Source organism: Geotrypetes seraphini, chromosome 3 (genome assembly GCF_902459505.1).
Source record: "Geotrypetes seraphini chromosome 3, aGeoSer1.1, whole genome shotgun sequence".
Classification (NCBI taxonomy): domain Eukaryota; kingdom Metazoa; phylum Chordata; class Amphibia; order Gymnophiona; family Dermophiidae; genus Geotrypetes; species Geotrypetes seraphini.
The window spans coordinates 325,783,278-325,798,067 of NC_047086.1; the positions used below are offsets into that span (position 1 = coordinate 325,783,278).

Genomic DNA, 14,790 nt, shown 5'->3' on the forward strand with positions numbered 1-14,790 from the left:
TTAATTCAATGCATGAGATGGACTATTTGAAGTATCCACTAGTTGGAGGTTACATGGAGCTAAATTTGTTAGAAAAAATCTCAGCTTACCCCCCTACCAGTAGGTTGTTTGGGATGGCTACTGTGGTTAGAAACATAGAAACATAGAAATAGACGGCAGATAAGGGCCCACGGCCCATCCAGTCTGCCCACCTTAATGTCCCTCCCCTACCTTTGCCCTGTGAATAGATCCCATGTGCCGATCAGTGTTCCCTCTAAGCGGGCGGGTGTTGTGAGCAAACTTTTTTCACCGTGAGCCAAAAATATCGGGCGCCAGCAAGTTATGAGCCAACTCGCCCGATTCTCCTCTCGCCGCCCTGCCATCTGCCGTACGCCTCTTCCGATCGTGCGCTGTGACGAGAAACGTGTGCGCTGCGATGTAATATTTTGTGCGCCAGCGCACGCCAGCGCAGCTTAGCGGGAACACTGGTTCAAATGGTTTTATTTATTTCCCCAAATTTATTTTTGTTATACGCATTGAAAATATTTGATATTGCGTTTAAATCAAAATCTCAATAAACTTGAAACGAGTGCCCGTGAGATTGTGGGAGGGTTAAATACTCAAAACTTAGAAGTTTTTGCTACGCCAGCTTTCTGGTATCTTTACATACAGTGGCGTACCTAGCATATGTAACATCCGGGGCCCATCATTTTTTGGCACCCCCCCCCATCTGTAAGAAAAACATGATTTTTAGTAACAAACCACACGTCACACATGAGTACCTAGGAAAAGGCAGCATCTTACATATTGCAGTGAGCAGTACATCAATACACCCATTGTAAAACTAAACAAGCCAGACCAGCACAGATCAATCCTACACCGTCAATCCTAACAGAAAACCATGTCTTTCGAACACACAGAACACAGAAAACACCTTCGCCTAGTAAGGAATATGTAATCACAAACTAACCCCTCCCTCTTTTACAAAACTGTAGTGTGGATTTTAGCTACGGAGGTAACAGCTCTGATGCTCATAAAATTCTGAGCATCAGAGCTGCTACCACCAAGGCTGGTGCTAAAAACGCTTCACAGTTTTGTAAAAGGGGGGATAAAATAAAAATACATAGACAAAGGTTAAATTGAACCAGCAAGAAGCTGGACTCTGCATACAATGCTTCACAGAAACAGTGACACATGTCTCCTAAAGCAATAAATAAATAGAAATTTTTTTCTACCTTTGTCTTCTGTGGTTTCTCCTTTCCTCATCTTCTTGTAACTCTCTTCCTTCCATTCACTGTCTGCCGTCTCTCTTCCCCTATATGGCATCTTCTCTCCTTCTATGCCCCTTCCAGAAACTGTATGCCTCCCCCTTCCATCTCTCCTTTCACCCCATTGGTCTGGCATCTCTCTCCTCGCCTTCCCTCTCCCACACCTCTCCTCATAGTCTGGTATCTCCCCTTCCCTGATTCTCTGGCATCTCTCTCCTTTCCTTTTCTTCCATCTTTCGCTCCCCCTCCATGCTCTCACATCTCCCCCTTCCTTTTCCCTTAGACTGGCATACCTTCCTCCTATGCTCCAAGCCCTGGCATCTCCTTTAATTCCCTCCCTCATCTTCCTTCTCCCTCCAGCTGGGTACCGCAACACTCTTCCCTGCAGCTCTGCACTTCCCCACAATTGCCATGCTTCGGTTCCTCTTCTTCCTTCCTTCCTCCCCCCCCCCCCCCCGCGGGACCCTGCGGCACCATCAACTCTTACTCCCGCTAATGTCGGCCCTGCAGCTCCAGACTTCCTCGCACCTTCTCCCCTCCCCCTTTGGATCGCTATTATTTTAAATGTTATAGCCGCGGAGCTGTATCCATCAGTGGAGATGTCTAACCTCGGCCTGCCCCGGAACTCTTACTGCAGCAGCCGCCCGTCTAGGCAGGAACAGGAAGTCACTGTTGCAGTAAGAGTTCCGGGGCAGGCCGAGGTTAGACATCTCCACTGATGGATACAGCTCCGCGGCTATAACATTTAAAATAATAGCGATCCAAAGGGGGAGGGGAGAAGGTGCGAGGAAGTCTGGAGCTGCAGGGCCGACATTAGAGGGAGTAAGAGTTGATGGTGCCGCAGGGTCCCGCGGGGGGGGGGGGGGAGGAAGGAAGGAAGAAGAGGAACCGAAGCATGGCAATTGTGGGGAAGTGCAATCCCCCAAATGCGTCCCCTTACCTTACCTCCCCTTACCTTTGCGACGCGTGTGTGCGCTGTGAAGAGAAACTTTGCGCTGCGATGTAATATTTTGTGCGCGAGCGCAGGCCAGCGCACCTTAGCGGGAACACTGGTGCCGATCCCATTTGGCCTTAAAATCAGGCACGCTGCTGGCCTCAATCACCTGTAGTGGAAGACTATTCCAGCGATCAACCACTCTTTCAGTGAAAAAGAATTTCCTGGTGTCACCTCGTAGTTTCCCGCCCCTGATTTTCAACGGATGCCCTCTTGTTGTCGTGGGACTCTTGAAAAAGAAGATATCTTCCTCCGCCTCGATGCGGCCCGTAAGATACTTGAACGTCTCGATCATGTCCCCCCTCTCTCTGCGCTCCTCGAGCGAGTATAGCTGTAATTTGTCAAGCCGTTTTTCGTATGGTAGATCCTTGAGTCCCGAGACCATCCGGGTGGCCATTCTTTGCACCGACTCCAGTCTCAGCACATCCTTGCGATAATGCGGCCTCCAGAATTGCACACAGTATTCCAGGTGGGGCCTCACCATGGATCTATACAATGGCATAATGACTTCCGCCTTACGACTGACGAAACCCCTTCGTATGCAGCCCATGATTTGTCTTGCCTTGGACGAAGCCTGCTCCACTTGATTGGCAGACTTCATGTCCTCACTGACGATTACCCCCAAGTCTCGTTCTGCTACCGTTTTTGCTAGGATCTCGCCATTAAGGGTATAAGACTTGCATGGATTCTGGCTGCCCAGGTGCATAACTTTGCATTTTTTGGCATTGAAGTTGAGTTGCCATGTCCTAGACCATCGCTCCAGTAGGAGTAGGTTACAGCTATGTTCTACAGGAGCAAGTCAAAAGCTTGCCCTTTGCTTTGACTTGGGAGCTGACTGAAACTGGTGATTGATGGGGTTGGGAACAATGGGCAGGATGAGAAGGTGGCAAGTATCTAGAAGTAGGGACGCTGCCCTGCCTGCCTAAATATCTCCAAGTAGGTCTTCCACTAAACTAAACCATCTCTTTCCCCTTTAATCTGTTCAAAATTCTGCTGCAAGACTTATATTCCACCAGTGTCATTATGCTCACATTACGCCTACCTCAAGTAACTTCATTAGCTCCCTATCTACCTCTAAATACAGTTCAAACTCCTCTTACTGACTTACAAGTGCATTCCTCTCTTCTCTCCTTATACTCCTCCCCAGGAACTCCATTCATCGGGTAAATCACTATTAACTGTACCCTTTTCCTCTAATGCTAACTCCAGACTCCATCCTTTATATCTTTCTGCATTGTGTGCCTGGAACAAACTGCCTGATCAGTACATCAAACTCCATCTGTGACAGTATTCAAATCTAGACTAGAATCCCACTTTTTCGAGGCTGCTTTTAACTCCTAACTCCCACTCAGTTGTAAAGTACCCGTCTGTCTTATCATTCCCTCTGTAAGAAATTCCTTATCCTCTATTTATCTTATCTGCCTGTTTTAATTAGATTGTAAACTCTATTGAGAAGGGATTGTCTCTTATATGTTTAATGTACAGCACTGTGTACCTCTAGCACTACAATATGATGAAACTTTCCATCCAATGTGTGGCGGCGGCCAAAAAAGCAAACAGGATGCTAGGAATTATTTAAAAAAGGAATAGTTAAGAAGATTAAGAATGTTATAATGCCCCTGTATCGCTCCATGATGCAACCTTATCTGGAGTATTACATTCAGTACTAGTCTCCTTATCTCAAGAAAAATATAGCGGCAATAGAAAAGTTTCAAAGAAGAGCAGGAAAGGTGATAAACGGGATGGAACTTCTCTCGTATGAGGAAAGACTAAAAAGGTTAGGGCTCTTCAGCTTGGAAAAGAGATGGCTGAAGGGAGATATGATTGAAGTCTACTAAATCCTGAGTGGAGTAGAACGGATAAAAAGTAGATCGATTTTTCACTCTGTCAAAAATTACAAAGAGTAGGGGACACTCAATGAACTTACAGGGAAATATTTTTAAAACCAATAGGAGGAAATATATTTTCACTCAGAGAATTAATCTCTGGAATGCATTGCCAGAGGTTATGGTAAGAGCAGATAGCTTAGCTGTTTTAAGAAAGATTTGGACAATTTCTTGGAGGAAAAGTACATAGTCTGTTATTGACAAAGACATAGAGGAAGCCACTGCTTGCCCTGGGATTAGTAACATGGAATGTTGCTACTATTTGGTTTCTGCCAGGTTCTTGTGACCTGGATTGGCTACTATTGGAACCAGAGGGCTAGATGGACCCAGTATGCCTATTATTATGTTCTTATTAGTGCTGTACTGAATATTTGCATTTGATTTGATTCTGTCCCAAACAGTGCCCCAAATGAATAACTCATATTTGGCCGAATAGTGATTTTAATTCAAATATGAATGATGAGAGGCTCTTCTGTGCTAAATCCTACTGAAATAAAAACAATTTCTGATTTCACATTGTTTCTTTCATTATTTATGTTAAAACTCAGTGCCCATATTCAGTATTCGTATTCTGCTGAAAATCTTTCATTATTTACAAATAGTAAAATATGGTATTAGGTACTGCTCTAGTTCTTGTGTCTCATTAATGGTGTTGTAGACATAAAAATTCTATATTTAATAAATTCACCTTTATGAAATTCCAAGTTTTGTATTTTTCGCTCCATAAGACACACCCAAGAAAAAAAAATTTGGTTCAGATTTTTTTTTTCTTGGTTTTTCCTCATCTACACGTAGGTGCATCTGGTGGTCTGGTGCTGGGAAGCCCGCAGCTTGATGCCCGAAGCTCGCAGCCCCCCCGTACTTTTTTTAACTGGCGTAGTTGGTGCTGGACGCCTGCCTTTCTCCCTCAGAGCAGCGCATAAGGCAGCAACGTGACCTTTGCGCTTCCTGCCTGGTCCCGCTCAGTGATTGGCTTGCCATCAGTTCTCGTGAATTGCGGAACACTTTTTGTTTTGGGGGGGCCCAGACTCCGCCCTCATATTAGTACTAATTGTAATACAATTTTTTCCACTCATTTTTTATATATACACACAATACAATCTTATTAATAACACATAATGGTTAACCACAAAATTAATCTACACAAAGCATAGTGTATGCTTCTCAACATTCATTCCTTCCAGAACACCTGGCCTTGGTCACACTTGCAGAACACACAAATAACTCCTAGGCAAATATGGGACCACAAACTAAAATTACTAATATATACAAATGAAACCTAAGATGCAAGAATCGGCATGCAGTATAACCCCAGAGAAATAGAAACAAATGATTTTCTTCATGAACAATGCAAAATATAGACAGAAGACGTAAATTCTCAAAACTGATGTAATTCAATCACTAAATTGAAAATAAAATCATTTCCCCTATCTTTGTTGTCTGGTGATTTTGTTTTTCAAACCATCCTAGTGTCTGGCTGCACTTCCTTCTGTCTGTGCTCTTAATAGTGTATCCAGGGCCTTCTTATTCTTCATTTTCTGCCCTACATCCATCTTTAGAATTAACTTTTAACATTCACCTTTCTTCCATTTTTCTGCTTTTTCTCAAAATCTACTTTTCCATGTCTTCCCTTCCCATCTATCCATATGTACCATCTCCTTCCTCTTTCTTCGCCCCTATTTCCATCTATCTATAAGAAGCATTTCTTCTTATCTCTTTCCTGCCATACCCACTGCTGTGCACCATCTCCTCCCTCTGTCTCCCCTTCCCCTCCATCCCTGTGAACCATCTCATCCCTCTCCTATGGTCAGACATCTCTGTCTTCCCCCTTCCCCCCTCATATGGTCTGGCATCTTTCTCCTTTCCTTCCCATAGCCTGGAATCTCTCTCCTCTCCCATGGTCTGTCATCTCTCTCTTCTTTCCTCCCTCTTCCTGAGGTCTAACAACTCCCTCCTTTTCTCTTCTCCTTTCTACGGTGTGGCATTCTCTCCTTCCCATTCCAGTGGTCTGACATCTCTCTCTTCCCTCCTTCCATTACCCTGCTCCAGACTCTGACATCTCTCCTCCCTCCCAGTGTAACATTTCTTCCTCCCTCCTTTCCACCACTATCATGTCCAACAATTCTTCCTCTTTTTTCCTTTCTCCATGTACATCATCTCCTTCCTTCTCACTCCACACACTCATGTCCAACAATTCTCCATTCCTGTTCCCTCCCCACCAGCAGCATTTCTTTTCCTCCCTTCCCACTACCCCATCTGTGCAGCATCTCTCTTTTCCTCCTTTCCTACCCCCCCAGCCTGTTCATTTGTTCTTCCCAACACTCTCCCACTACCCACATCTGTCCTTCCCAAACCCTTCTCAGCCCATTTAATACCTGTCCTTCCCTGCCTTCCCACCCCAACCCTCTCCCAGTACGTGCAGTATCTGTCTTTCCCAAGCCCCTGAGCATCTGTCTTCCCTGCCTTCCCAACTCCCTACACCCAGTCTGTAGCGTGTATCACATGCTCTTTCATTCTTTCCCCACACCTACCTCCTTCCTGGTGTTGTTATTTAAAATCTTCGGGCAGTATCAACAAGATCAGCGTGCTGCCATTGGCCTGCTCTGGAACCCTTCATTCAGCAGCAGCCTGCCTATGCAGAAAAAGGAAAATGCTGCTGTAGACTTCCAGGACAGGTCAATGGCAGCACGCTGATCTCATTGATGCTGCCTAAAGATTTAAAATAACAACACCGGGGAGGAGGTAAGTGTGGGGGAGTTGGGAGCTGAAGAGAGAGTTTGTGCAGCATGGTCCCGCTAGGGGGGAAGGAAGTAAAGAACATATGATACACACTGATGATGTAAAGTTACAGCAGCCAGTGGGGGAGCAGAGCCACTGCCAATTTTTGGAGAGGCAACGGCCCCTGTGGCCTTCCCCTGTTCTGACACCTATGGCAAGAACTACAAAATATGCCAGTCTTTAACTGACACACATATTCTAGCTTTAATAAAATGTAGCTTCATTGTTGCTGAAAAATGTTATTTATCATCAGTGCTATAAGTAGCAATGGGAATCAGTAAAATGAATTCATACCTTCTGTCCCAAGAATTCATTCCCAAGTCATTCAGTAATAGCCTACACAAATAAAATGGTGCTTGTGGCTCAGCAGGACTTGGTTCTTCTTGACAAACAGCATTCATGCTAAGATTTGTGTTGCACCTTTCTATGTGCTTTTCTTCTTGTGTACTTTGCCTATGTATAGTTTCTATGATCTCAAATTCTTGATCACAATTCATACCAAATGGTGGCTGAGCAGGCTCATTTAGCTTAAACTGTGGATACAAAAGGCATTCAGGGCTCACACTGCCAAGTTTTTCAAGTAATGTATCAAGAACATCTTCCTCCTCTTCATTTTCACATAAATTTGCTCCCGAGTTAAAAGGCTCTTGATCACTACTTGGATTAACTGGTACTTTACCACTTGTAAAACCTATCTGATGGTTTTCCAAAGGTCCATATAATATTCTGCCATCCCAAGAGTATTTTCCTGAGATATCTCTCACAATTATTCTAACATCTGATGCAGTTCCTACTAAATCCTCATTCAAAATTCTTTCTGCAGGAATCTGAAGGTAGGACATAAGTGTACTGTCATTAAAAACAAAAAGCTGCAAATTTGGACTTCTGAAGACCTCAGAAGAAAGTTCAGATGATTCCACATAAAAGTTGTCATGATTCTCAGAGATAAGGCTGTGAAGAACAGCAGGACCTTCACTCAGGGGACAGTGACCTAAGTGGTTTACTAGATGTGTCATCACCATGCGTGCTGTTAGTGGTATCAGTTCCAAACTTCTTCTTTTTTTTTCTAAAACAATGAATAAGGTTGCAATTAGACATTAATTTCAGTACAAACATCCTTTATTTTTCTATTACTAACCTTGAATAGCATATATAAAATATTTAATACACTCCTAGCATGTGAGAGGCATAAATAGAAAGGGCTATTTTACAAGCGATCACTTATATAGAAGCACATTAATCATTTTACCTACCTATTCTAAAAGGTGAATATAATAAACAATCATTTCAACATCAAATTTTCATCTTTTGTGCCTTACAAAGTCTTCATGTTCTTCTACATATTCTGCCTTCTAAAAGATCCAATTCAGACTATATAAATGTACAAATATGGAAATATTCAAAAAGTAATTAAGAATGAGAAATCAAAATGCTTTGCATACAAAAATTTTAACACTATTAAAGTAAACTAAAATAGAGCCATTTCCAAGATTTGCCTATATAATGTAAGTGCCTAATCAAGGTAATCAGGCCCTTCTGAATAGTCCTGGATGAAGAATCAAGCTGTTTCTGTTGTACAAAGTGAACTGGAAGCAAAGGTATAAATATGATTAAATTGGAGCTGTTGAAAAAATTCTGAAATTATTCAAAGGTACAGATTATGGGAAGGTGAGAAGAAAACTTCAGTGTATTAAATATCCAGATCTGTCATTGTGAAGTGAAAATAGTTTGGCACCATCTAAAGACTACCTCAGTTAGACTGCCTCAAAATTAGTTAACTGTGAGGTAAGAAAGTGGCCAAGGAAGGCCCCAGTGTGGCCTAAGAGTGCTTTTCAAAGTATAGAGATTTCTGGATGAAACGGAAAATGCTATTAAAAATTTCAAGATTACTTAAAAAATAGGCTTCTATAGGACCATGCAAGGATAATACCATGGCTGAAGAAAAGCCATACATGACATGAGGTGTGGAGGGGCATAATCGATAGAACGTGCATATCCACTTGTATGCCACCGATGTTGGATGTCCCCCAAAAAGCACGTGATAACGAGAATATGTCTAAAACAGTTTAATTATATGAAGTGTGGATGTCCTGCAGGGAAACATACAGGGATGACTTTTAAAGATGTCTACAGTCGTCCAAGTTCCAACAACACTTGGCCATCTATTAGTTGTCCTGACACATGTCCCTAATGATGTCAAAACATTGTCGCACATGCATGACTAGCGTCCTACATGTCCATATATAGCCCTGAATGTGGCATGACAATTCTTTGTGGGTGTAGTAGAGTTTGGAGTTGTGGTAGAGGTGGTTGCTGGATATCAAAAAAATTGAGTTCTGAGAGAACTATTTTCTTCTATCACGTACAATTTTTTCACAATTTTACTTCAAAGATTTATTGCTGTGCCAGTAGGAAATGAGTATTGTTGGAGGGAAATTTCTCAATTCAGACCTGTAAGCCTTTAGGCTGGCACAACTGTTGCTGCTAGTTGTTATTGTGTGGACTTGGAAATGTTGTTTATCTCGGAAGCTTGCATTACCAGTGTTGTTCTTCCAATGGAGACAGAGTTGAAACTGCAATATGGTCAGCCGGATTGCTCGAAGTTCCAGGCGATTGATGGACCAGCTGAGCTCCAGCGCCTTTCACTGGCCTTGCACCTGGACAGTTTTACAAACTGCCCCCCAACCGGACAGGCTCGCATCTGTCGTCACAGTCACCCAGGGCCTCTGTCTAGCGTCACAGGAGGTAGCCATCACGGAATGCTGCTGCGGGCTGCCGCCAACCCAGGTAGCTTCACACCCAGTGAAGCCCACCGGGAGTTCCATCGATCCAGGAGAGACAGCTGAAAAGGTTGAAGTCACGCTCTGGTTGCAACCATGAGATCCAGGGCTTGCAGGTACAGCCAGGCCGTCAGCGCCGGAACCTGCAACAGGATCCAAATGGTACTCAAAGCTTGAGCATCCTGTAGCATGGAAGAAACACCTGGTTCGTGCCCATGTGGAACCAGACTCCCAGATATTCCAATGCTTGCATTGGTACTCGATGGCTGTACTTCAAAAGTTGAGCACCCGAGATGGTCCAGCAATTGCACCACCTGGTGAATTGCCCTGTGGAACTCCTCCATTAAGGGGGCCCTGAACAACCCAGTCATCTAGGGATAGATGTCCTAGCATGCCCTGCCAGCACAGGTGGGCAGCCACTATCACCATAATCATCGTGGAAGAACATGGCTCCGTTGTCAGCCCGAAGGCAGAGCTGCGAATCAAAAATGCCGACTGTGTACAGGAAACCACAGAAACCTGCTGTGCTCCTGAAAAATCAGGATGAGGAGGTAAGCTTCCGTGAGATCCAGGGAAGCCAAGAATTCCCCAGGCGCTACTGCTGCCAAAACTGATTGCACTGTTCCCATCCGGAAATGGGGTACATGCAGAAAGATATCCACGGACTCGAGTTCCAGAATAGGCCTCCAATCTTCAGAGCCTTTCTTTGGAATGATGAAGTATATCGAGTATCTCCCGGAGTCCAAGTCTTCTTGTGGAACCGGTTCCATCACTGCCAGATCCAGCAATCTTTGAACCGTGGCCCACATGCGCCAGGCTTGATCCAGATTTACCATGGGCAAGAACAGGGAGATATCCAACGGAGGTCGGAAAAAAAAATTTAAAGCGGAGACCAGGCCTGAGCACTTCCAAGTTTCCAAGTTTATTATAAGCTTTGATAAATCGCCTATTCCATATTCTAAGCGATGCACATCTATAAGTTTACAAAGTTAGGGTAAACATACAAACTAAAAGAACTTAACATTAAACAGGTTAAAATAACATAAAAGTACTTAACATAAAATCGCATGACTAGACAAAGGCAACAAGAGTAATTAACATGTATGATCAAAGAAGGGTAAAATTATGGGGAGAAATACAATTCAATATAAAAGAAACATTTAAGGTTAAAAACATTAGGAAAAAGGGAGAAATTTAATATAAGATGTAAAAAAGAAAAAATTCAATTAGTCACTAAACGCGTCTTTGAAAAGTTTACTCTTAAATTTATCTAGCATTTTTTCCTCTCTCAAATAAATTGGCAAAACGTTCCAGGCTAGAGGGGCCGTAACTGAAAAAATGGAGTGACGTCGTGTACCAATAACTTTTAAGACCCACAGGTCCGAAATCATCCTCTGCCACTCTGTCAGGTAGGCTGAGAGGCATCCCCCAATCCGAGGAAGAAGAGCAAGAGCCCTGGCATCAGAATTCCCTCGTGGGATGGGTAGGAAGACGGTTGTTGGAAAACGAGGTCTGGAAGGTGCTCCAAACCGGTACCCTGTAGTCGGGGTCTGGAGTACTGGAGAGGTCTCCTGTAAGGATAAAAAAAATCTTGGCCCTCCAGATCCCCGGGCAGGTCGAAGTTTCGACCCGTGAACCCGTAGACTTACGGCCCTGCCCACTGGCCAGGTCAGTCAAACCTTGGCCAAACAAGAGCAAATCTCTGAAAGGAAACCGGCTCAGACTACCGGTGAATCCACATCATTCGCTGGGCAGAGACAGAAGAAGCTCCAAGTTTAGCAAAAACCTTCACCACGACTAGGAGGGTATCCACCAAACAAGTCACCATGTAGACTAGGAAATCAAAGGACAACCCCCTGGGGATCCCGGCGGAGCATGTAGCACCACACACTGGCAATAAAAGAGGAGTTTGCTGTAGCTCATACTCCCGTTGCAAAAAGCCATTTGAGGACAAAATCCACCCGCCTGTCCTGAACCTCTGTCAGACAACCCCACCAACAGAGGGCAAGAAAGTGCATTTAGTGACTTATGCCACAGTCGAAACTACCGTTGGCAAAGCTATATGCTTGGAGAATTCTGGGTCCATGGGATGCAAGCGCGCTAAGATCCTGGAACAATTTAGGGAACCTTTGTCTAAAATCTTTCAATCCCCATTTTTCTTCTACCCTTTCATGATCCTATCTCTACCTCTATCTATATCCCTCAAGCCCTGTATTCTTCAGGAACTTGTCCAATCCCTCTTTGAATCCCCTTAATGTACTCTTGTCCTATCACATCCTCCAGAAGCGCATTCCAGGTGTCCACCACCCTCTGAGTGAAGAAAAATTTCCTAGCATTGGTTCTAAACCTGTCCCCTTTCAATTTCTACTAGTGCCCCTTGTTCTTGTAGTTCCCAATAGGCTGAAGAATCTGTCCCTTTCCACCTTCTCTATGCCCTTCATGATCTTGTAAGTCTCTATCATGTCTCCTCTGAGTCTCCGCTTCTCCAGGGTGAAAAGCCCCAGCCTTTCTAGCCTCTCTGCGTATGAAAGGTGTTCCATACCTTTTATCATTCTTGTTGCTCTTCTCTGAACCCTCTCAAGTATTTCCATGTCCTTCTTTAGGTACGGTGACCAATATTGGACACAGTATTCCAGATGTGGTCGCACCATCACGCGATACAGCGGCATGATGACTTCCTTCGTTCTGGTTGTAATACCCTTCTTAATAATACTCAACATTCTGTTTGCCTTCTTTGAGGCTGCTGCGCATTGTGCCGTTGACTTCATTGTTGTGTCCACCAGCACACCCAAGTCTTTTTCAAGGTTACTTCCCTCTAGTACTAATCCCCCCATTTGGTAGCTGAACATCGGGTTCTTTTTCCCTATATGCATGACCTTTCATTTCCCTACATTGAAGTTCATCTGCCATTTATTTGCCCACTCCTCCAGTTTGTTCAGGTCCCTTTGTAGGTCCTCACATTCTTACACAGTTCTACCCCTGCTACAGAGTTTAGTGTCATCTGCAAATTTTATAACTTCACACTTCGTCCCCGTTTCTAGATCATTAATAAATACATTGAACAGCAGAGGCCCAAGTGCCGACCCCTGCGGAACTCCGCTCGTGACCTTCCTCCAGTCCGAGTAGTGGCCCTTCACTCCAACCCTTTGCTTCCTGCCTGCCAACCAGTGTTTGACCTATCTGTGTACGTCCCCTTCCATCCCATGGTTCCACAGCTTCCTAAGTAGCCACTCATGGGGTACTTTGTCAAAGGCCTTATGGAAGTTGAGATAAATGATGTCTATGGGTTCCCCTTTGTCCAACTGGCTGTTTACCCCCTCAAAGAAGTGCAGTAAGTTTGTTTGGCATGATCTTCCTTTGCAGAAGCCATGTTGGCTCACTTTCATCACAGAAAACCCAGAAAAACAGTGATTTTTAGATTTTACAGGTGGGGGAGAGGGGCTAGGGCATGCAGGGAGACCACCCAAAAACCCCTTTCCAGGACCCCCCAAATCGCCAAACTTGTGAGTACACAGATACACACAGAGACATGTGCTGCAATAGAAATCAATGGCAGCCCGCTAACAAAGAGCAAGCAGAGATCATACTTTAGGAGCTGATAATAACTGGATTTCAGATGTGACCGCCTCACCTTCTCCATCACCCCAGAGAAGGACTCTCAGGACCTCACAGGAAAATTAGGGAAGACACGCGGTCCGGTTCCGATCCCAGTGTACCTCCACAGAACTGCAGCAGCCTGCACTCTACCCTGTTGCGGATGAACGCAGGGTGAGGTAGCTCCCTATCTCGGAGACCCAATCTGACCTGCAGGCTGTCTGAGGGGTTTACTTCAGGTCTGATAACAGTTATCCCACAGAAGCAGATGATATAAATACCAAAATCTTCGATCTCTCGCCAAAGAAGGGCACAAGGGCAAAACCCGCGCCAAAAGACGAATTAAAAGAACTAGAAATGTAAAATGAAGCATGAGCAAAAAAGATAAACCAGCAGTCAGAGCTGCAGGAACAGACTGGAATTCTAAGGCACATGACAGGATGTATACACCTAGGGAAAAACTAAAGGTTTGTTTTGGAGTACCTGCAGCTCAGAGCTAGAGAGGATACACAAACCTGCTGGTGATGATTCCAGAGTTTATTGTACAAGAAGCAGTCCTATTGACCTTTATCTTCAAGGATTTCATTTCCAGTGTTGAGGAATCCCTTCTGAATCATGATGTATAGATAGTAGTAGGATGTGAAAATATCGATTGAAGATTAAGTTACAGCCCTACAAATTTCCTCTTCTGGGTCTGATTTCAGGTGAGCTACAGATGAAGCCATGACTAATACCCAAGTCAAGCTCCAATCCAAGCTTCTAAAGAAGCTCACTCCTGTCTCAAGTTTAAGACTTTCAGAAAATGTTCTGATATCATCTGTAACACCCACTGCTTTTCTGCTAATAAGCAATTTTGGTTGCTTGCACCTTCTGCTGAAGATGATGTGAAACCTATTTATAGTGGAAGACTGGGACCCCCACAAGTAACTAAAATAAAATAAAGGCAGGCTTTGTCCTATAAATTCCAGGTTATTCAGTTTGCATCACTTTAAGTGCAAGATTAAAAATTCTATAAATCCAGTTATGGATCTAGAAACACATTAAGTCAGTCAATATATTGTATACATATAAGAAATAGGTGCAAGTGCTCACAGATCTTCCATCTAGTTCTAAACTCTGTTCTACCTTCTTTTTACCAGTTGTGGCCAAAAAAAAGTCATTTTGTTGGTATTAAGCTTCAGTTTATACTCTTCCCTGCATTGTTCTATGGTAGAAATTACTGTTAATATCAACAGTAATTTCTACAATAGAACAATGGATGGAAGGGGTCCTTTTATAAAAAGCTTAATAGCATTTTAATGAAATTTCTTTGGCTTGGTAGAACACCTAGAATAGCTTTAGTAACTTTGCAAAAATCAATTAAGGAGGGAGGGGTAAATTTTCCAAATTTTTATAGGTACCATCAAGCCTATATTCTACGTCAGGGTATGTATTGGATCCTCCCAGAACTTATAGATAATGCACCAGATTGGTTATATTTGGAATGGCGCCTTATGTTTCCCCTAAATTTA

General features: G+C 43.7%; 1 protein-coding gene across 8 annotated transcripts in view; it reads right to left on the bottom strand.

Annotated features, from left to right (window-relative positions):
- The window catches only part of RALGAPA2 (Ral GTPase activating protein catalytic subunit alpha 2), a 1,036,168-nt gene that overhangs the window by 378,281 nt on the left and 643,097 nt on the right, over positions 1-14,790 (bottom strand). For all 8 annotated transcript variants that reach the window (XR_004538694.1, XR_004538695.1, XM_033936259.1 and 5 more), the window contains one exon: positions 7,200-7,971. Coding sequence is in view for 6 of the 8 variants with exons in the window: in XM_033936259.1 (XP_033792150.1) it covers positions 7,200-7,971 (772 nt within the window). In the remaining 2 variants the exon portion in view is untranslated. The remainder of the gene's footprint in view (positions 1-7,199; positions 7,972-14,790) is intronic.